We start from the raw sequence: 22,742 nt of genomic DNA, 5'->3' as shown, positions 1-22,742 counted from the left end.
GTCACATGATGCAGTGGCGCCTGCAGCTGTACGCACTGAGAGGCGCTAATTAATGCCGTTTTTATTTTTTAAGTTGATTATTAAAATCTATCTGCGTACACTCATGACAAATTAAGAGAGAATGAGAATAAATAAAGGTGTGTGTTCATGTGTTGTAAAGTCAAAAGTGTGTATGTGTGTGCATGGCTGGATGCATCTGATTGGATAGTTTAGTTTCGTCGCTTTTTCCACACATAAAAAATGACATTACAGATTTAACAAAACAAGTTAACATGTTTAAACGCTCTCTAAAACAGATAAACTTGATTGAAACATTTGCAAAAGGCCTAAACTAGAGTAGGGATGGAGAAATAAGCTCTTAAATCTTTGAAGCTTTTCTCTGAATGTTTCAGGAAAAGTTTCAGAGCATCAAGAGTGTTGAAAACAGCGCCATCTTGTGTCAGGTGACATTTACAGCAGCCATAAACCTGAGTGCGCAGCTCCGCTGTTTAATCCGTTAAGCACAAATAAAAGCCTGACAAAGCTAAATGAGTTCTGATCTTCTGGAAGAAAACCCAGTGACTGCTGTGAAAGCGCAGCTGACGACAAGGGAAAGACCGTGTGACAGCGTGGAGAGACAGCTGACAGGAGGAAATAGACCCATAGCAGCAGGCTCCGTCACCCTATTAGGGCACAAGAGCCACCTTATCTGGCTACAAAAAGTTCAAAAAGAAGAATACCCCTAGAGTCTGCGAGAGCAGGGGTGCAAGAAGACTCACTGACTGACCTCCCGGTAAAGACCCATGGAATGGATACGACATTGAATGAAAGAAGTAGTAAAACTCTTGAGAAACCAGCAGCTGGACATGTTCTTCAGACTTGCGTGTGTGGATGGGAGAAAGTAACATCAACCCATGGTCTTAAGGTACATCAAGGATGGAAGAAATGTCTGAAAACCACCAACCCAGGGTCCCGCATTGACTGGATTCTGTCAGGAAGAAGGTTAAATCAGTCGGATGAAACTCAGCGGCAGGAAGAAACCCACAGTCCGCAGAGAATCAGCACCCCAGGGAACGAGGAGGAAGCATCAGGCAGAATCACCAGTCCAAGACAACAACCAGCCCACCGCAAAAAAGAAAACATGCAAGGACGTAAGCCGTTGGTGAAATGGCCAGAGTCTAACAGCAAGGAGTGGGAAACCATCAATACAGAGTTAAGCCTTATCCTAAGTAGCATCAAAGGATCAGCCGAAAAGAAGTTGGAGAAGATGGGTGACCTTATCTACAGTTACGGAGAGGAGAAATATGGAGTGAAGGAGCAAGTTAGGAAGAAAGACATGCTTTCTGCCGCCATGTCCCGTCGGCTGCAAGAAATACAACTTGTGAAAGAGAGGCGACGGCTAAGAAAGTTGTGGAGAAATGCTACAGCAGAAGAAAGGCTTCCTTCAAGAGGATCTAAAGCACAGGCTCTCAAAACTCCGCCGAGCAGAAAGCCTACGAATGCGCTGGAAGAAGAAAGAAAAAGCCAGAACTGATTTCTACAAAGACCCTTTTAAATTTGTGAAAGGCATATTCACAAAGGAGAAGAGTGGTTTCTTAAAAACATCAAAAGACCAAGTAGAAGAGTATTTGAGAACCACCTATACTGATGGAAAAAAAGATGAAACGATCGTTGTCCCCAATGACATCCCTCCAATATCAGTTTGAAGTCAGCCCTCCCAAGCTGAGCGTGGTGAAACAGGCTGTAAAGAAGGCAAGATCGGCATCTGCACCAGGCCCTAATGGTGAACCGTATAGTGTCTACAAGGATGCTCCAGATGTTTTGAAAATCCTTGGGAAAACATGAAAGTGGCCTGGAACAAGCAAATCATCCCGAAAGCCTGGCGAAGAGCCACCATTGAACAGTTCCGCCAGATAAACCTTCTGAACATTGAAGGTAAGATCTTTTTCAGGGTGTTGGCACAACGCCTAACACTGTATTTAAAACAAAATCACTACATTGACACATCAATCCAAAAGGCTGGTATTGCAGGCTTTTCGAGATGCCTTGAACATAACAGCATTATATGGCATCAAATCCAGACTGCAAAGAAAGAGGGGAAAGATCTTCACGTCTTGTTCCTTGATCTGCCCCTCATTCATTTTTGTGGGCTGCCTTTGATTTCTTCCAAGTGCCGACTAAAATATCAAATCTATTGAAACACTACTTCCAGGATCTACAGTTTTGTATTACAACATCAGACTTCACCACAGATTGGCAATCGCTGGAGGAGGGCATCATGGCGGGGTGCACCATCTCCCCATTGGCCTTCACGATGGCAATGGAGATCATTATCAGAGCCTCAAAATGGGTCGTGGGAGGAGAGAGGCTACAATGTAATCAGAGGTTACCACCAATTCGAGCCTATATGGACGATTTAACAACACTCACAACAACGGTCCCCTGCACCAAGAGACTGCTGGAAAAACGTAATCAAAATATAAAATGGGCGAGGATGAAGTTAAAGTGCAGAAGCATCTCCATCGTGAAAGGCCAAGTCACAGACCAAAGATTTCATGTCGGCGGATCACCTGTCCCAACTGTCTCAGAAATGCCAGTAAAGAGCTTGGGGAGATGGTATGATGCGAAGCTCAAAGACATCGAGCAGTTTGAACAACTAAAGAATGATACCAGTATGTATATGGAGCGCATCAATAAGACATTGTTGCCAGGAAAACTCAAGGTGTGGTGCTTTCAGTTTGGCATACTCCCAAGACTCTTGTGGCCTTTGACGGTGTATGAAATCCCCATCACCAAGGTTGAAAAGTTGGAACGGCTGATAAGCATAAGGCTGAAGCAGTGGCTTGGAATTCTACGTTGTTTAAGTTCTGTTGGACTTTATGGGCATGGCAAGTTGAAGTTACCAATCACAGGGCTCGTGGAAGAGTTCAAATGCACTAAAGCAAGGCTCGTCATGACCCTAACTGAATCAGAGGATGCAGTTATTCGAACAGCGGCCCCTCGGGTGGTAGCAGGAAGGAAGTGGAACCCATCAGAAGCTGTTCTGAGTGCAAAGTCTGCGCTTCAATTCAGAGATGTGGTTGGTCAAGTACAGCATGGGAGGGCAGGGTTCGGACTCATCCCAAAAACTCCTCTGTGGCACAAAGCAACATCAGTGCAGAAGAGACAGCTAGTAGTAGAAGAAGTTAGGAGACAGGAGGAGGGAGAGCGACATGCCAAAGCCGTCTCAATGGCCAAGCAGGGGAGATGGACCAACTGGGAGGGCCTGGAGAAAAAAAAGCTCAGCTGGCGTGACATCAGAGCCACATACGACCTGCTACCCTCCCCTCAAAATCTTAAAGAGTGGTATGGAGAAGACCCTGCCTGTTCCCTGTGTCAAGTACCTGCATCTCTAAGGCACATTCTGTCAGGGTGTACTACGAGTCTCACTCAAGGGCGCTATACTTGGCGGCATAACAAAGTACTTAAAGAGCTGGCGTCAATACTGGAACAGAAGCGAACCACCATAAACAACCTCCCACAAACATTGGCAGGACAGGTCAATTTCACAAATTTCATACCAGCTGGCCAACATCAAGAGCATCGTACAACACCTAAGGATGCAAGCATCCTGCAGTCAGCACGGGATTGGAAATTGGAAGTTGAAATTGGAAGTTGACCCCCAGAAATTGTGGCTACAACACTCCAGCCAGACATGGTCCTGTGGTCTCAAACAACAAAGCAGGCATATGTTGTGGAATTAACAGTACCATGGGAGGATGGGGCTGAAGAAGCTTATGAGAGGAAAAAGAACAAATATTCAGATCTGGCAGCTGAAGCATCCCTTAACGGCTGGAAGATCAGCATCTTCCCAGTAGAGGTGGGATGTAGGGGATTTGTTGCAACATCTACCACCAGGTTGATGAGGAAAATAGGGGTGAAGGGTCGTTCGTTCCAACAGGCCATTAAGTCCTTGTCAAGTGCTGCTGAAAAAAGCAGTAACTGGCTCTGGATCAAGCGTAAGGACCCTATTTGGGCAGCAAGGTAGAGACAGATGGTATGCGGTCAGGCTTAGGCCTGATTCAGGGAGAAGGACGCCCCTGCCATGCAGAGCCCATCAGGGAGATAGAGGGTATGGCACTGAGGGGGGTGTACCTGGGACGCTGGGTACACCGTTGAGCCTTTTGGAAACGTTGTGGGCTTCAATCAACAAAACGTTGATGAAGCAGGGTGCCCACCTGATGACCCCAATCACATACCCTGCTTCCGTTTTTTTTTTCTTGTTTTTCCCTCACTCCATACTAACTGTTTCTATCAAGAGTTTCCTACTTAAGGGATTGAAACATCTAGTTCTATTAGCTTTTCTAATACTATATATATATATATATATATATATAATATATATATATATATATATATATATATATATATATATATATACAGTACAGTCCAAAAGTTTGCAACCACAAAGATTTTTAATGTTTTTAAAAGAAGTTTTGTCTGCTCACCAAGGCTACATTTATTTATTTTAAAATACAGTAAAAAACAGTAATATTGTGAAATATTATTACAATTTAAAATAACTGTGTACTATTTAAATATATTTGACAAAGTAATTTATTCCTGTGATCAAAGCTGAATTTTCAGCATCATTACTCCAGTCTTCAGTGTCACATGATCCTTCAGAAATCATTCTAATATGATGATCTGCTGCTCAATAAACATTTATGATTATTTTCAATGTTGAAAACAGTTGTGTACTTTTTTTTTCGGGATTCCTTGATGAATAGAAAGTTCAAAAGAACAGCATTTATCTGAAATACAAAGCTTCTGTAGCATTATACACTACCGTTCAAAAGTTTGGGGTCAGTAAGAATTTTTATTTTTATTTTTTTGAAAAGAAATTAAAGAAATGAATACTTTTATTCAGCAAGGATGCATTAAATCAATCAAAAGTGACAGTAAAGACATTTATAATGTTACAAAAGATTAGATTTCAGATAAACACTGTTCTTTTGAACTTTCTATTCATCAAATAATCCTGAAAAAAAATATTGTACACAAATATTTTGTACAATTGTACACATTAAATGTTTATTGAGCATCAAATCATCATATTAGAATGATTTCTGAAGGATCATGTGACACTGAAGACTGGAGTAATGATGCTGAAAATTCAGCTTTGATCACAGGAATAAATTACATTTTCAAATATTTTCAAATAGAAAACAGTTATTTTAAATTGTAATAATAATTCACAATATTACTGTTTTTACTGTATTTTTAATTAAATAAATGCAGTCTTGGTGAGCAGACGAAACTTCTTTATAAAACATTAAAAATGTTACTGACCCCAAACTTTTGAACGGTAGTGAATATTGTTATGTATGAAGCCCAGTTGCAGTTTAATTAATTTGGTTTGTCAGCATTTTCTATATATCATTTTTATTATTTTATATTTTTATTTCATATGGATTGTTTTCCCCTAATTGTATGTATGTATAAGTTCATTTTGATTGAAAAGAAAAAATGTATGTTCATTTGTTATAAGTCTTAGCGGTTGTTGTGCAACGGGATTGGTTGAACGCACAAGTAGAGAGAAGGACGACGGAGAAGAGGAGGTGATGGCTGTATGATTGAGCATCTAAGTTTAACTAAAATATTAAAAATACCATTCTATGGCAGTTGTCCAAAAGAGAACTGATTTAAGTTTGGTGTAATGTTGTTTGGCGGTGAAGGGATAGAAATTTCCCTTCGGATCTTCGGATAACACAGCTGCGTGGCTGATTCTAACGAAACAGCACTCATCAGCACGTGAGAGACTCGCGATGGTGGAAAACCATCGCATATCGCCTCTTTTGTTAACTGAATTCACTGTAGACTTCCCAGATAGCGCCCTGAGATACCAGGACTTCTCAGTGGTTCCTCTGGCATCGATGGACAGGTTCCTCGGTCTGCATTCCCTTCTTCCCGGACTGTAATTCCCTCGTGAAGAAAGTGCGTCACACAAGAGCTAGCGCGGACTAGCGCTGGTAAGACCGCTGGTGTTTTATTTGCTCATTGAGCGAAGCGGCAAGTTGTTTTGTGCCTCGACGAACCCCAGCAACATATCAGGCCTGCAACGGGTTACATAATTTGTTTATGGCCATTTTGAACATTGAAAAGTAGTTTCTGAATATTATTTTGTATGTTTGATTGAACCAATTTGGGTGAATAGTTGGACTGGAGTATAAAGCACCACTTTTATATTATATTGAGGGATATTGGAGACATTTTTGCATTTGTTGTCCAACTTTACTAATTACATTGAACAACTACAAAGTGTTATATTTGTAATTTGTTGATTTTGAGGGCAAACTTGACTATTGTGCATCTGTAAGGGGGAAAACTTGACATTTTATTCTGTTATATTATTATATTTGCCTTAAGTAAACTAATCAAAGTTCAATTTCATTTAACAGACAGTGTGGTTATTTTAATCAGTTAATAAGCAGAGAAAAGGTTTATTGAAACGAAGCTAATAATAATCAGAGAATATTTAGAGAGATCTAACAACAAACGAATCCAGGGCCCCTTTCACATAATTTTAAGGGAGTGGGGCGCTACATGTTTTTAAAATGTTAGTAAAGGGTTTTGAACTTGGTAGTGGTCTGAGTTCAAACATTCAATGCACAAAGTGAAGCATTCACGTGACTGGAAAGAAAGTGAGGCTTTGTTGTTCGTTAATCATGTAATGCGGGGTTGTAACACACGTGGTTTAAATACTTCCACACACGCTAGCATGAACAAACTTATTTACTAGTAGCCATATAGACAAAATACAGAGAAAAAAAATGCACCAAAATTCAGAATTGTGAGATATCGCTGAACAAAAAATATCGATGAAAAATAAGCTTATGTAAAATGAGACAAATCTGATATTATTTTAATCTCCAATCTGCTCGTTCTTTAATGCTTCACTAACTATCAGAAGACACTGACTAGGTTTATAATCCAGATAGGGTTCGTTCTGCGTTACAATGTGTCCCGCTATACTATACAGTTACGATACAACTGGCGTAATCAACTTTTATTAATTTCTGCTGAGAAACCATGGAAAAAGGTGAATAAAGACTGAGAGGAAGAACCTGAACATCCAGAAAACATTATTTCAAGACATTTACAGCATCTCGTCTATTTATCTCGTCTTCTGTGAGAGTGTTCACTGTCAAACACACAATTATTTACTTTTGAATTTCTAAAAAAATATATATATTTTATATGAAAAAAATAATTGTCTTTTAATGACAATATTTTAGTTTGTCATGTATATTTTTTAATTAAATCAGATAACAGTTTTAGCTGTCATATGGGGCATGTTGTCACATTTCACTTCCCTTCTTTTGGAGTAAATAAAGAAGAAAGTATACACTGTATTAATGAAACAAAGCCACATATTTGTACCAGACATGTGTGAAATTAATGTGGAACAAAATAAATTCCCTGAACCCTCAGTAGATTTACACAAACTGAGAAAGTCAAAAAGCCCCGCCGCTCAGAGATAATGCTAAAAATTGTGATTCAGTTCCTCTAAGTGCGTGAACAGGAAAGAGACAGTCGATCAGTCAATTGGGACGGCATTAGTTCGTTCCCACCAATGCAATAATTGATTCAATGATGTTATGCAGACAGACTGGTGAAATACAGTGCCAGGCTTTGATCAAACTTCATTAAAGCTGTTTTGATCCTCCATTTGAATCTGGAGCGTTTCTTCACAGCAGCTGCTCTTGGTAACAGACCTGAGAGTCGATCACCGAACTGATGGAGGCTTTAAGATTCACAACTAGAGACCAGAAGATCCTAAATCAAGTTCCTACATGAACTCCTCAGATTCTGGGATAGATCCAGACCAGAGCAAAGCATGCTGGGAACTGCCCAGTTTCAGTTCCTTCAACACCAATAATGATGAAGTCAACTTCAGTTTGACGTGTTTAACTCATTTTAATGGAGTAAATCCACTTAAAGCACACAATTACTGCACATTCTGTCCTGATTTAATGAAGTTCATTTAACAAGCAGCAGAAATCATGTTTACAGTGTAGATCAGTGTTTCTCAACCCTGTCCTGGAAGGCCCCCCAACACTGCACATTTTGAAAGTCTCCTCTGTCTGACACACTCATTTCAGGTAGTGGAGTTTCTTCTAATTGGCTGATGAGTTGGATCAGGTGTGTTTAATTGGGGAGAAAGACAAAACCTGCAGTGTTGGGGGTCCTCCAGGACCAGGGTTGAGAAACACTGGTGTAGATTAAAAGATGGACAGATTGATTCCTGATTGTGATGTGTTTTATCTCCATCAGATTCCCATCGGATCACTCTGGATCTGAACACAGTGAATAAACACCTCCATCTGTCTGAGAGGAACACAGTGATTACATTCACTGGCACACCACAGTCGTATCCTGATCATCCAGACAGATTTGATGAGTATCCTCAGGTGTTGTGTAGAGAGAGTGTGTGTGATCGACGCTGTTACTGGGAGATTGAGTGGAGTGGAGATGCATATATATCAGTGTCATATAAGAGCATCAGCAGGAAGGGACGGGGTGAGTGTCGGTTTGGAGCTAATGATCAGTCCTGGAGTTTGATCTGCTCTTCCTACAGATACTCATTCAGACACAATAAGATAGACACTGATCTCCCTGTAGAGCCCATCATCAGTAGATCAGGACTGTATGGGATGAATCACTATAGAGTAGGAGTGTATGTGGATCACAGTGCAGGAACTCTGTCCTTCTACAGCGTCTCTGGAGACACAATGATCCTCATCCACACAGTCCAGACCACATTCACTCAACCACTGTATCCTGGGTTTAGGGTTTATAATTATGGATCATCAGTGAAACTGTTGTAGAGTCTCTTCATGACATTAACACTGAAATATCAGGACACAATAAATGTGTGTTAATGACTCAGAGTCACATGATGAAGTAAATGTTGAAATATTGTAATAAATGTTGAACTCATGTATATTGTGTCATGTGGTGTCGTTATGAGGAGCAGGAGTGACACTTACAGATTTAGATCCACTAACCCACTGAAAAATAACATCAACAATCAATTCATCAATTTAATCATTCAAACACAAATGGACATTTTTACACGCACCAATAAATACACACATTTAAAACTGTTTATTTGATTCATGTTTTAAGCGTACATTAATAAATCATTTTAAATCTGTTTTTAAAAGCTTTGGCCAATTGCTTTTCTTTATCCGTTTGTCAGTCGAGTTAAAAACGCCATTGGTCAGGACACACGTGGAGCAACCAATCAGATTTCACCTCAGTGTGAAGAGCCAATCCTCTGTCACTGTGAATGTAACACGCACTGTCATTGGACAGTGAGAACAGCTATTCTGAAGGCGGAGCTAACATGAATATTAATGAGTTTGGCAGACATGCGCGATTGTACGTGCGACTGAGAATATTAGTTCACACTGAATCTCCAGACATTAGTGGATTATTCCATAAAGATAACTATACTCTCAGCCTCACGGGCGGCTGACTTACGCCTAAACTACAGTTGTTTTCTTCTAGCTAACAGTTCATAATGTTTTCATTAGTATGCTGGATTTGTGCAGTCGTCTGTAACTGAATGACAGACACTTTGTGTAACAACCTTCAGCTATCGTCTACAATGAGTTCAGCTCGTTCTGCTCTTCCTTTGCCATGTTTTAAAACTCTGTATTTCATTAGTTATTATCATTGAGTTCATCACTGCCTGTAACAACTGAAATAAACCTGTGTACATGTTTTTGAGGACCGATATCAGTTCTGTTATTGTGCTCTTGTTCATTTTGATATGATATTGTTCTTCAAAAGGATTAATACAATTCTTTATGTTTAAGCTTTATTTGATCATTAAAGGCAAAACAGTAATTTTGTGATTTGTTTTCTATTTTAATATATTTCAAATGGCTGTTTATTCCTCCAGTCTTCAGTGTCACATGATCCTTCAGAAATCAATCTAATATGATGATTTGATGATCAAGAATCATTCTGAGCTGCTATTATCAGTGCTGAAAAGAGGAAACCGTGACCTGATGATTCACAGAACAGCAAGTTTGAAGAACAGTATTCAAATCTTTTGTAACATTAGAAATGTCTTTCTTTTTTAAATCTATTTAATTCATCCTTGTTGAATAAACTTCATCCTTGTGAAATTCATTTCTTAAAAAAAACTACAGTGATTCCAGACATTCAAATAATGCATTTGTGCTAATGATTTGATGGCCACTGTCTGTAAAAAGATAACGTTTTGTTGTTATAAAAATAGTTTAAGTAAATAAAAAAAAAATGTCATTAAAAATGTCAAAATCTTTGACTAAAAATGTAATTTTTTGATTTTTTTATGGGACTGCTACAGTAGCTGAAGTTTGTTGTTGGCAAGTCCATGCCCATCTTTTTGTACAAAAACAAAAAGTCATTAAATGTCTCAGGGTGTTTTCACACCTATGGATCGCTTGTTTTGTTCCGAAACAGGGACTAAATTTGTTACAATGTTGCTTTTTTTTCTTGGTTCGGTTCGCTTTCACATGGCAAAATTTCAAAGCGTACCAAAATGCGTTAAGGTAAGTCACATGGGAGTAAAACTGTCCTCTTATTGGTCAGAATTTTCTCTGCGTCATCCATCAAAATAATGATTGACAAGTTCGCTCCATGAGTTTATTGTGGCTTTATTTGAAACTGACGAGACACACACAAACACTTTATAAATGTAGCTCTCTCCCGCAGTTAATTCATATTTGCTGCGGCAAATTCAAACCCGCGCTCTTTCTCTCTCTCCATCTCTGGATTTCCCAGCGCTGTCTAGTAGGCGACCTGTTATCCGTGTGTCTGTCGAGAGAGACCATTTGAATTTTATAACGAAGCAGAGCGGGAATTGAGACTTCGTCGGGACAGCATTCTCGCACGGAGAAGTGTAATTACACACCAGAGGCGATCGTTGGTTTTCAGATATGGTAAATAATGTGCTCACTCACAGAATCAGACATTACTGATTTTTATATCATATTTTCCGTTATGAAAATGATATAATTTGGTTCGTTGGTCCGTTAACTGGGTCGATTGCTTTCACATCTCAAGCGAACCGCTCCAGAGTTCGTTTGAAAGCGTACCGAGACCACCTCTTCAAGCAGGTCTCGGTACGCTTGTTTGGTCCGCTTTTGGTGCGCACCCGAGTGCGATTGCTGCTTTCACACCTGCCCAAACGAACCGCACCAAAGGGGCAAACAAACTCTGGTACGATTCAACCGAACTAAATGAGGCAGGTGTGAAAGCACCCTCACACAATATCACATGTTCACTCCATCACACATTATACAAAGCATCTATTAATCAAAAGCAAATCAAGGCTATATTGCCATCTTTATTCCAGGATTTCTGATATATGTTTTGACATAGTTTAAAACATTTTCTTCTTTCAAAATTTCAATTTCAGAATTTCATGTGCCCCTAATAAAACCCCATGATGAACATGCATGTTTATGAACATTAATGACCAGTGAATTCAGGATGACCTGGACACTTTTGGCCATTGAGATGATCAACCTGAATATATGCCAAATGAATGTGTATCAAAATAAATTGTCTGTTTATATCAGTGTTCATAACTATATTGTTTTGCGATGCGTCTCTAAGCACCTTTACCTTATTTTTATTATTCTCAGGTTAGGTAAGTAGTTATTACCCTGGGGCATGTGACAAAAAGTGATTTATTGCTTCCGGTACCACCCCCTTCCGGACCACCCATGTCGTCCCCCCTCCCCACATGACCTTGAGTGTCCAGCTGTGTCAACACAACCTTTGACCCTGATGTCATTGACCTGTGACCTTCGGATATTAGGATGAATGTAATGTTGTTTGTGTTTGTCCATCTGGTTGTTGACCCGTGACCTCCGGGAGTGAATGATCGTTTGACCCGGTTGTTTGAACAGTTATTTCGGGGCTGTCGCATTCCGTCACAGGGGTTTTTGTATGTGGACATCCTCTTCGTCTCAATGAAAAAATAATAATTTACCAATAGGGTCAATGCAATATACGCACTCTCTCTCTCTGTCTCTCTCTCTCTCTCTCTCTCTTTCTCTCTCTCTCTCTTTCTCGTCACACACGTAATACAGATCTATTTAAAATAAATGAAAATATATTTATATAATATATTAAACTGAATAATGAACAACATTGGAGCAATCCAATCCCTCTCCCACTCTCTCTCTGTCTTTCCAAGTGAGCAGCTCACACCCAGCCAGGCAGTGACAACAATGGTCCATGCTGCATTCTATGGGACACTTAGTCTGTTACCTTTTCCAGAGAAAGTGTTCAAAATGTTTAAATATGTTGTTAAAAATCTTTAAAGTTTTAATAAATCTTCCTATAAGGGTGATGCTTAAAATAAATCTCTGTATGTTTAAAAATGAGCTAGGAATATTGAGTGATTTGATTTAAAATGATTCCAGATATAAAGTCTCTATGTGATGGACATACCCTATTAGGGCTAAACATTAGGGATGAGATATACACACATTACACTGAATAATAATAATCAAACATCTTACTAAATAATATAGTTTTAGCTAGATGAAAATATAAAAAATATCTTACACATCTTACTAAATAATAATATAGTTTTAGCTGGATGAAAATAATAATATCTTACATTTCCAGGGAATGTAATTCCTTTAAACATCATGAAGTTTTAATACTTATAATCCGACTCTCTCTCTCTCTCTCGCTCTCTCTCTCTCTCTCACACACACACACACACACACACACACACACACACACACACACACACACACACACACCGTTCCAATAGACCGCCTCATATTCATCCCAATACAATGGTTGTCTGTTCAAGGATGCCGAAAATGTTTATGGCTTTTTAGAACAATAACCCCAATACGATTAGTGACTATTTAAGGATGCCCAAAATGTTTATGGCTTTTTAGAACAATAATCCCAATACAATTAGTGACTATTTAAGGATGCCCAAAATGTTTATGGCTTTTTAGAACAATAATCCCAATACAATGGTTGTCTGTTTAAGGATACCGAAAATGTTTATGGCTTGTTACGACAAACATCCCAATACAATAGACAACTGTTTAACACCGCTGAGATATTTACATAGCGCTGTTCTCACAAGAGAGGCGTGAACCCAGGTGGTCTACCAAGAGAGTTTTGCACGGACCTCTGGCGCCACCTTTTGGGCATTGATGAAAAGACCAGTCTGAGCGAAACGCAATGTTAGGTATAATCTGATCTATTTTTAACTATATATATATATATATATATATATATATATATATATATATATATATATATAGGCTCTGTGATCAGCGGATCCGCCATTATATAAAAACAGTAGATTATAATAATATAAGCAATCACAATTATAAGTTATTTGTAATTTTTAATTTTTAATTTGGTAATATCTATCTATCTATCTATCTATCTATCTTATATATATATATATATAGATATATATATATATATATATATATATATATATATATATATGATTGTTTATAGTTATATGAAAAAACTCTGTCAAATGTTTTCATTATTTGAGTAATTTCGCGACGCAACACGGGGCGCCCCACCCCTACAGCCCCAGCTGAGGTTAAAAGCGGGTCATCAGAGTCCGACTTTCACATCTTAATTGGAACTCTGCCAGAAGTCTTCCAGAAGCTACTTCGTTGTCCAGAAGAAAATGTCACGAGGTAAGAATATTTATTTTAATTTTGCTGTCTTGGTGTGTTGAAATTGCTATCGTTCATTTTTACTTTACGAGGTTGTTCCGATATAGGATTTTCAAAAAGCAATGTTTTACTTTTGTCCTCAATATAGCGTGATTGTATTTTTCTACATTACAAATATATCATGATCAAATAATTAAAACATAACTGCATGCGCAGACTTTTATTTACGGTCAATGCCGTTTTCCTGTTCCGGGTTATGCCGTTATCAACTTGGTTTTAAGTAATGATTTTTGGTTCTGATCAGTTTCTGTTACGGTTTTAGTACGATTCAAACATAAATAGTGGTGTTTGATGTGATTTTACACAAATGTTTTAAACGTAATGTAAATGTTTAATGTTTTCGGGAGTGCTATTCACTTTTCGGGCACAAGATGGAGCCATTTTACTATTTTGCTTGTTTAACAGTAGATACAATCGTTTACATGGTATTCCCTTTTTGACCACAAGATGGAGCCATTTTGCTATTTTGCTTGTTTAACAGTAAATTTAATTCTGGTTTGGATGCTAAATACAGGCATTTCTGCATGTGCTGTGTTCTTGGTGTTTCTACATTTTTTAAAAGTAAACATATTATATTGTATTTTGGATTACTGTACATGCTTTAACATGATATGTAAATGTTTAATGTTTTTCGGGAGTGCTATTCACTTTTTGGGGACAAGATGGAGCCATTTTGCCACCTGTTTGATTCCCAGTAAATTTAATTCTGGTTTTGGATGCTAAATACAGGCATTTCTGCATGTGCTGTGTTCTTGGTATTTCTACATTTTTTAAAAGTAAACATATTATATTGTATTTTGGATTACTGTACATGCTTTAACATGATATGTAAATGTTTAATGTTTTTCGGGAGTGCTATTCACTTTTTGGGCACAAGATGGAGCCATTTTGCCACCTGTTTGATTCCCAGTAAATTTAATTCTGGTTTTGGATGCTAAATACAGGCATTTCTGCATGTGCTGTGTTCTTGGTGTTTCTACATTTTTTAAAAGTAAACATATTATATTGTATTTTGGATTACTGTACATGCTTTAACATGATATGTAAATGTTTAATGTTTTTCGGGAGTGCTATTCACTTTTTGGGCACAAGATGGAGCCATTTTGCCACCTGTTTGATTCCCAGTAAATTTAATTCTGGTTTTGGATGCTAAATACAGGCATTTCTGCATGTGCTGTGTTCTTGGTATTTCTACATTTTTTAAAAGTAAACATATTATATTGTATTTTGGATTACTGTACATGCTTTAACATGATATGTAAATGTTTAATGTTTTTCGGGAGTGCTATTCACTTTTTGGTCACAAGATGGAGCCATTTTGCCACCTGTTTGATTCCCAGTAAATTTAATTCTGGTTTTGGATGCTAAATACAGGCATTTCTGCATATGTTGTGCTAGTTCTTAATAATAATAATAATATGCATAAATATGTGAAATTAGTCTGACATTGAATCAACCGTTTTAACAGGTCTATTTGCTCCGTAGGTTCAAACATCGAACTGAATGCTTTTGATTCAATTGACTTTTGTGAGTAAACATTATTATTTTTACTTTTACTTCTGTTCATGTAAATTACAAAATTACAAATGTCATCTGTCTTATTTTACAGTAACAACACCAACATTTAACATAGGCGGCGCAGACCCGGGTAAATACATGTTCTCACGTGATATGTAAATCATAAAAATTACAATTGTCATTTGTCTTATTTGCAGTATCAGACCAGGCATTTGTTGCAGAAACCTCAGACAATGGTAAATATATGCTCTCATGTGATATGGTTTAGTAATGTTTATGTCAAATCAGCATGTCAAATTTCCATATCTATTTTGAAATATGTGATAATATGTTTTGTTTTAATTTAGAATTAATCCAGCTAGTCACACAACCAGGCTTTATAGACCTCACACAAGAGCAAGGAGTGGCCGAAAGGCAGGACCAGGGCGCCACCCCCAGTGAGATCGTATTAAGAAATGGCACCCCGCCTATAACGCCGTCATCAAGAAACAATGACGATGTAATATCTAACGCAGACACAATACACCTTACTTCAGATGAAGATCTTCAGGGTGATGACTACGAACCACCCGCAAAGAAAAGAATCATTGGTGTCGTCACCCCTATGAGGATACATATACCCACGGTAAATGACGGTAAAGAACATTATTCATTATTTTAGGTTCATTGACTGAAATAATCCTGAAAATATGAAGTATAGGCGAAAATCTTGACGTTATCTGCTATTTTTTTACAGAAAGACAAACGTCAGCGAGTGTACTAAGATGGTCTGATTCACAGCTAAATGCTTGGGACCAAGCGTCATGGGCAAGCGAAGATGACGCACCAACGAGAGGCGGCCAAACCCCGTATCCATCACAAGAAGAACCAGTAGAACAAGACCAAGAAGATCAAGAAGAAGAAGAAGGAGAAGACGGCAACGTGTCAGTGGTTTCGAGCAATAGTTCATCTCGAGGTCACCAGCGCAGTGAGCGCATTGAAGCAACGCTCAATCATACCCTTACCGAAGTGCTGGCAATACACACGCGTATGGGTGGAATTGAAACCCGTTTGGATGATATTATCCGCCTTTTAAATGAGCAGATGACAATGAATGAGAGAGGGTTCGGGTGTGTACTATCTAACGGTAATGAAAATCTGAGAGAGAAAAGACTGATGGTGGATCTTCTATGTGCAACTCACAGAGATGTACAAGAAATCAAACATTTTCACAATTGAATGTTTGTCTGTTTTATTACACTATGATTTGTATATTCTTTCACGTGTTATGAATTTTAAAATTTCCGCCTGAATGTTTTTATATTTTGTAGCAAACCGTTTTGATACCGTTACTGTTTTTGAACAAAATAAATATTAAAATGGCCGATGAGAAATGTTTTTGTGGAGACAAAATGCATTCCTGTCAACCAGACCATTCTCTCACAGAGCTGTTACAGCGTGAGCTTGACTTGCATACTGATAACTCTGACCAAAGGTGTGATAGATTACGACAGATGTTGAATATGTATCCAGAATCTGTAGAAATGTCTTTAAATGATGTTTCGTTACAACGTTCTTATAATTTGGATGATTTAGAAATGTTTGTAGCACAATCACACACCGTTGACCTGTGTGATCGATTACAGAGTTTATTAAATGACAACTCCATACCCAACGTACAAGATGGTGCCGGTCTAAATAATGGCTCAAAATGTAATGATCCTACACTCTCCACAGATAGCGGCGGCAATATCCCTCCATCATCTATCGGTGATGCTACCCCTACCGGTACCGAAAATTCTGATCAGCCAACGTCTGACAACTCAGCTCGCCCAACAGGTAATCAGGCTGTTGAACTACCGTCCAGTAGTATTACCGATAGACCTCAGACACAACGTCCCGACATTGACACAGTGATTAGACACGGTGGTTCCGTAAACGGATATCATGTTTTACCAAGACCACGCTTCAACAGCGTACAATTGCGTAGGACGATGAATCTGAGAGAAATCAACTCTAATGATTTGGCCTCATATCATAATTTTTTACACAATACCTTCAGCGATATAGTGACGTTTGCGCGAGATATTGGTGGAGACGGGTGTGTTATCAATTTATCCATGTCCGCTCCTTCTTTGAGAACTCCCATTAATACTGTTTTAACATCAGGGAGTAATTATGACGTCGGTATGTTTCTGGATCAATTTGAAAAAGTTTTACAGAGTGATGACCAGATATTGACGGATGACTCTGTCGAGATTGATGCGAACATAGCCATTAACAGACAAGGCGGTGGTCGGGTACGGCGCAAACTCACCGATCTGGCTTGTCACGAGGTGATTAAGCGTAAAAAAATGTCGTTATTCTGCCCGTTAAACATCTCGAATAATCTATGTTTCTCCATCTGTCTCGCTCATTTTCTCAACCCACACTTACCCGAGAGCGAACTAGAAAGAATGGCGACCATTATCCACAACAATGCGGGGTTCTCCATCCACAATAAAATTGGACTGGACAACATAGCGTCGTTCGAAACCCTGTTAGGTATCAAAATCGTCGTTTTTTACAGACCGACCGCCGGTACGATAGAAACATTCAAAAATCAGGATGAACCTCATCCTAAAACAGTATGCCTCTATCTGCATGACGCTCATTACTACATGATACTGAATTTGACGGCATTCATAGGCGCTGATTACGTGTGTGAATTTTGTTATAAAGGTTACACAAATCGCAGAGATCATCATTGTAACTACGTATGTAACATGTGTCATGACCCCGAATGTCACAGATTCCCTAAAAAACCGGTGCACTGTCCCGATTGCCTGCGTTTCTGTAACTCCGCTTACTGCTACGAAATGCATAAAAAACCTACCCCAGATGGAGGTAATCCTCCGTGCGATGTTATAAAATATTGCAAACTATGCAACAGGCGATACACTGTTGCTAGAAAACCGCACGAATGCGCCCCTCATCGATGTGTACATTGTCACGAAGTTCTTCAACCTCTCGGTGTACATAACTGTTTCATACAGCCTCTTACACCCAAGCAACCCTCCACAAATTACATTTTCTACGATTTTGAAACTCGTTATGAAAATGGGAAACACGTCGCCAATTTTGTTTGTGCAATCACTTTTAACGGAAAGAGATTTGTAGCCGATGGCGTCGACTGCATCGCGAAGCTAATCACCCGATTCAGGCAACCCAGATATAAAGGGTACTGTTTCATTGCCCATTACGCGTCTAGATTCGACTCCTTTCTAATTCTGGAGTATTTTTGCAAAGCGGGTCTTAAGCTCGACGTCATAATGCAGGGATGTAAATTAATCTTCATGTATGATGACGCTTTTGACCAGCGGTATATTGACAGCTATGCATTTATCCCAATGGCCCTCTCAAAGATGCCTTCTGCGTTAAACCTGAGCACCGTAGAAAAAGGCTACTTCCCACATCTTTTCAACAGAGTCGAAAATGAGAGTTATGTCGGCCCCTACCCTGACAAGAAGTACTACAACTACGATAACATGTCCGATAAGGATCAGGCAAAGTTTGACGCGTGGTACGGCACAACTACTGATAAAGTGTTTAACTTTAAGAACGAGTTGTACGATTACGGCGTGAATGACGTCGTTTTGCTGCGCGAAGGGTGTATGAAATACCGCGAGGCATTCATAGAGTGCACCAAGCTCGATCCATTTGGATTCACGACGTTAGCAAGCTGTAGTATGGGAGTCTTCAAAACACACTATCTCGAAAAAGATACGCTGGCTCTGACGCATAACAATGCATACGTTCAACAGAGTAAGACGTACTCGAGCGCGTCGATCGAATGGTTAGAGTTTGTAAAAAAGACTCGAAACGTCGACATTCATCATGCTTTAAACCACGGCGAAGTGTCGGTCGGTCGTTATTTTTTAGACGGCTACTTTGAGCAAAATGGGACTAGGCATGGGTTGGAATACAACGGATGTTTTTACCATGGACATTCGTGTCGCTTTGAACCTCATCAGAGACACCCCCTGTCGGGTGTAACCTATGGGGTTCTCAGGAGTCAGTTTGACGACAAGGTTGAAATTCTGCAGAACGCATACGGTTTACAGATGGAAGTGATCTGGGAATGTGAATGGGACAGGATGAAAAAGACTGACCCTGCTGTGATGGAATTTATGAGCACTTATTCCGCCCCAGAGAGGTTGAAGCCGCGAGAGGCGTTGTTCGGCGGTCGTACGAACGCATATAAACTCTACCACAAAACGCGTGAAACTGAGAAAATAAGTTACTTGGATTTTACCAGTTTATACCCGTTTTGTCAGGCTAGAAAAAGCTATCCGATCGGTCATCCTCAAATCATTTTCAAAGATTTTGAACCTATCGAAAATTATTACGGTTTAATAAAAGCTACCGTCTACCCTCCGCGCAAATTATTGCATCCTGTTCTCCCTTACAGATGCAACGGTAAACTGATGTTCCCGTTATGTCGCACATGCGCTTGCGATCAAAACCAAACAACAAACTGCAACCACAACAACGAGGAGAGGGCGCTCGAGGGGTGTTGGGTCAGTATCGAACTTTTAAAAGCCATCGAGAAGGGGTACGTCGTCGCGAAAATAGACGAGGTATGGCACTTTCCGCAACAATCAGACACATTGTTTAGCGAATACGTAAAGACGTTTTTGCGGTTGAAACAACAAGCATCGGGGTACCCGTCAAACGTTGTCACAGACAGTGACAAAGAGACTTACATTCAGAGTTATTTTGAAAAAGAGGGGATACAACTTGATCCTAAACATATCAATCATAACCCCGCACAGAGGTCCATCAACAAATTACTGTTAAACTGCCTTTGGGGGAGGTTCTCGATGAGGGAGGGGCTACCTCAAACCACGCTCGTGAACGATCCCGAACTTTTCACCAGAATAGTTTTTGGCGAAACCGAGACCATGACATATTTCACTTTTGTCTCGGACGACGTAGCGCTTTTCCAACATCGTCCTAAAAAGGGAGACGTTGTTGAGACTCGTGACATTAATGTATTTGTAGGTGCGTTTACAACCGCGCACGCTCGGTTGGAATTGTACCAACTCATGGACAAACTAGGCGACCGTCTCTTGTACTCCGACACAGACAGTGTAATTTTTGTGTCTAGGGACGGTGACTGGGAGCCACCTCTGGGTGATTATTTGGGGGAGCTGACAAATGAGATAGATGACGGTGATTATATCACAGAGTTTTGCTCCAGCGGCCCAAAATCTTACGGTTATCGCACGGCCAAAGGTAAAGTGTGCATGAAAGCTAAGGGTATAACGTTGAACGCTAAAAATTCCCAAGCCATCTGTCTGGATAGCCTTATCGGTCTGGTTGACGGTTATGTGACTTTGTCTGATGATACGCAATACATCCTGGCTCATACTGAAAACATTGTGAGGAATAAAAAGACGCTCACTTTGCATAACAAGTCAGTCGTTAAAAGGTTTAAGGTGGTGTATAATAAGCGCAGACTTCTGTCCGACTTCACCACCCTTCCTTATGGCTACTGAACCTACGATGCACAGAGGGTCCCGGGATGTTTCTGATTTTGATTTCAGACTTCAGTTCCCATTCAGTTGTGTGATAAGCGGTCCTTCAAATTCAGGGAAGAGTTATTTTGTAAAAAAAACTGTTGGAAAATGGGATGAATTTGATTTCTAAAAAAATTGAAAACATTGTTTTTTTGTATGATTGCTGGCAACCATTGTACGACGAATTACTTAAATTGTATGACATTAAATTTGTGGAAGGAATTCCTCCGTGTCTGGATGATGATGATTTACTACCTGTCAGTAAAACCAACCTACTCATTTTGGATGATTTGATGGGAGTGGCCTGCGGGAACAAGTCTGTCGAAAAGGCCTTTACGCAATTTGTGCACCACCGCAATCTCAGCGTTATATACATCACTCAAAACTTGTTTGTCCAAGGTAAATCCAGCAGGACCATTAGCTTAAACACAAATTACTTAATTCTGTTTAAAAACCCGCGGGATGCCAATCAAGTGGCTGTGCTAGGACGGCAGATGTACCCCGGAAACGCAAAATACTTCATGGAGTGTTATCAAGATGCTACGAGTCAACCTTTCGGCTATCTAATGATAGACTATAAAGCAAAAACTCCTGAACAATTTCGCCTCAGAACGGGGTTGCTTTCCAACCACCAAGTGGTTTATCTCCAGAAAAAACGAAGGACGTGACAGTCGCTATGTCGACCAGACTTTGTAAACATCTCCCGCTATTAAAACTGCTACATAAATCGACGCCTAAACAACGCCGTCTTATTTTACAATCGGCATCCGACGAACTCATTTTAACATTGTGCGAAGTCGCTCTTAACATACTCTATGGCACGATTCCTATCAACCGTCAGCAGTACGAAAAACTGAAGAGGAGGAAATCGGAAATTAAATTTGTTACCAATAAAAAAATTGGTATATCTGCCAAGAAGCGCATTTTCAACCAGACTGGCGGTTTTCTTTTACCTCTCCTGAGTGTCGCTGTGCCCTTTATTTCAAGCTTAATAGCGTCTAGACAGGGCTGACGATGGAATACGCCGAGAAGATGTATTTAGTGCCTCAACACCAACTGGAAAAGCTGAGAAATGAAAATGTTCGTGAGAATATTCAACAGACCGTTGAGAACGATCTGGATACAACCATAAGAAGTATTCTACAGAGGTCTGATTTGAATCAATACGAAAAAGCCAAACTCTATACAAACACCCTGAGCAGGTTTTTGGCACTCGTTAAACAAGGCAATCGCGAGAGTAGCGTTTTAACCCTTTCACTACCTCATTCCGAGCCCACCCATAAAGACGACCGTGGTCCTACCGACGATGGCCACAACGGCAATGTGGAAGATGTCGCGACCGAAGTTCTGAAGAATGTACCATCAAGGAGCGCGAAAAATACGCGCTACATATTAGACAAAATGTCTAAAGCTAAAGAGATCAGCGATTGGAACGAGTCGGGGGAGTTTGTGTTCAAGGGTAAAGTTATACCGGGGTCACACATGTTTGATTTGATAAAAAATATCACTGCTCCGCACAAGGTACGGGATGACCAAAGACCCGTAGGATGGACCAAGTTTCTACAAGCATTTGGGGAATTAAACATTCCATTTTCTACAGTGCCGAATCATCATGTTAGACAAACGATTAATTCTTTAAAGAGTAAACCACGCGCCGACGGCACTGAGTATGGCCCCCAAGCTAAAAAGCCAAAAAAGAAAAAATTCCCCCACTCATCGTCTCCGCAATCAGAGGATTCATCGTTTAAGTCGCATTCTTTCGATCGTGGACAGTGGTTAGAATTTTAAGGTTTCTTTATTTTGTTAATATTGGCATAACTAAATGCACTGTTCATGTACCGGATGTTTGCATGTAAAATAAAAGACAAGAAAAAGATCCCCGTTTAAGCGTTTTTATTCGTTTATATACTAAACAATCACATTGTTA

At 39.6% G+C, this 22,742-nt stretch overlaps 1 protein-coding gene across 1 annotated transcript in view; it reads left to right on the top strand.

Moving 5' to 3' along the window:
• Window positions 1-8,849, top strand: part of LOC137004277 (NACHT, LRR and PYD domains-containing protein 3-like) — a 71,677-nt gene extending 62,828 nt beyond the window's left edge. The window contains exon 12 of the mRNA XM_067364459.1: window positions 8,296-8,849. Coding sequence (XP_067220560.1) covers window positions 8,296-8,849 — 554 coding nt within the window. The remainder of the gene's footprint in view (window positions 1-8,295) is intronic.
• The last annotated feature ends 13,893 nt before the right edge of the window (window positions 8,850-22,742 follow it).

This window comes from Chanodichthys erythropterus, chromosome 17 (assembly GCF_024489055.1).
Source record: "Chanodichthys erythropterus isolate Z2021 chromosome 17, ASM2448905v1, whole genome shotgun sequence".
Taxonomy (NCBI): Eukaryota; Metazoa; Chordata; class Actinopteri; order Cypriniformes; family Xenocyprididae; genus Chanodichthys; species Chanodichthys erythropterus.
Note: the sequence above shows the minus strand (reverse complement) of the source record. Positions and strands in the feature narration are given on the sequence as shown.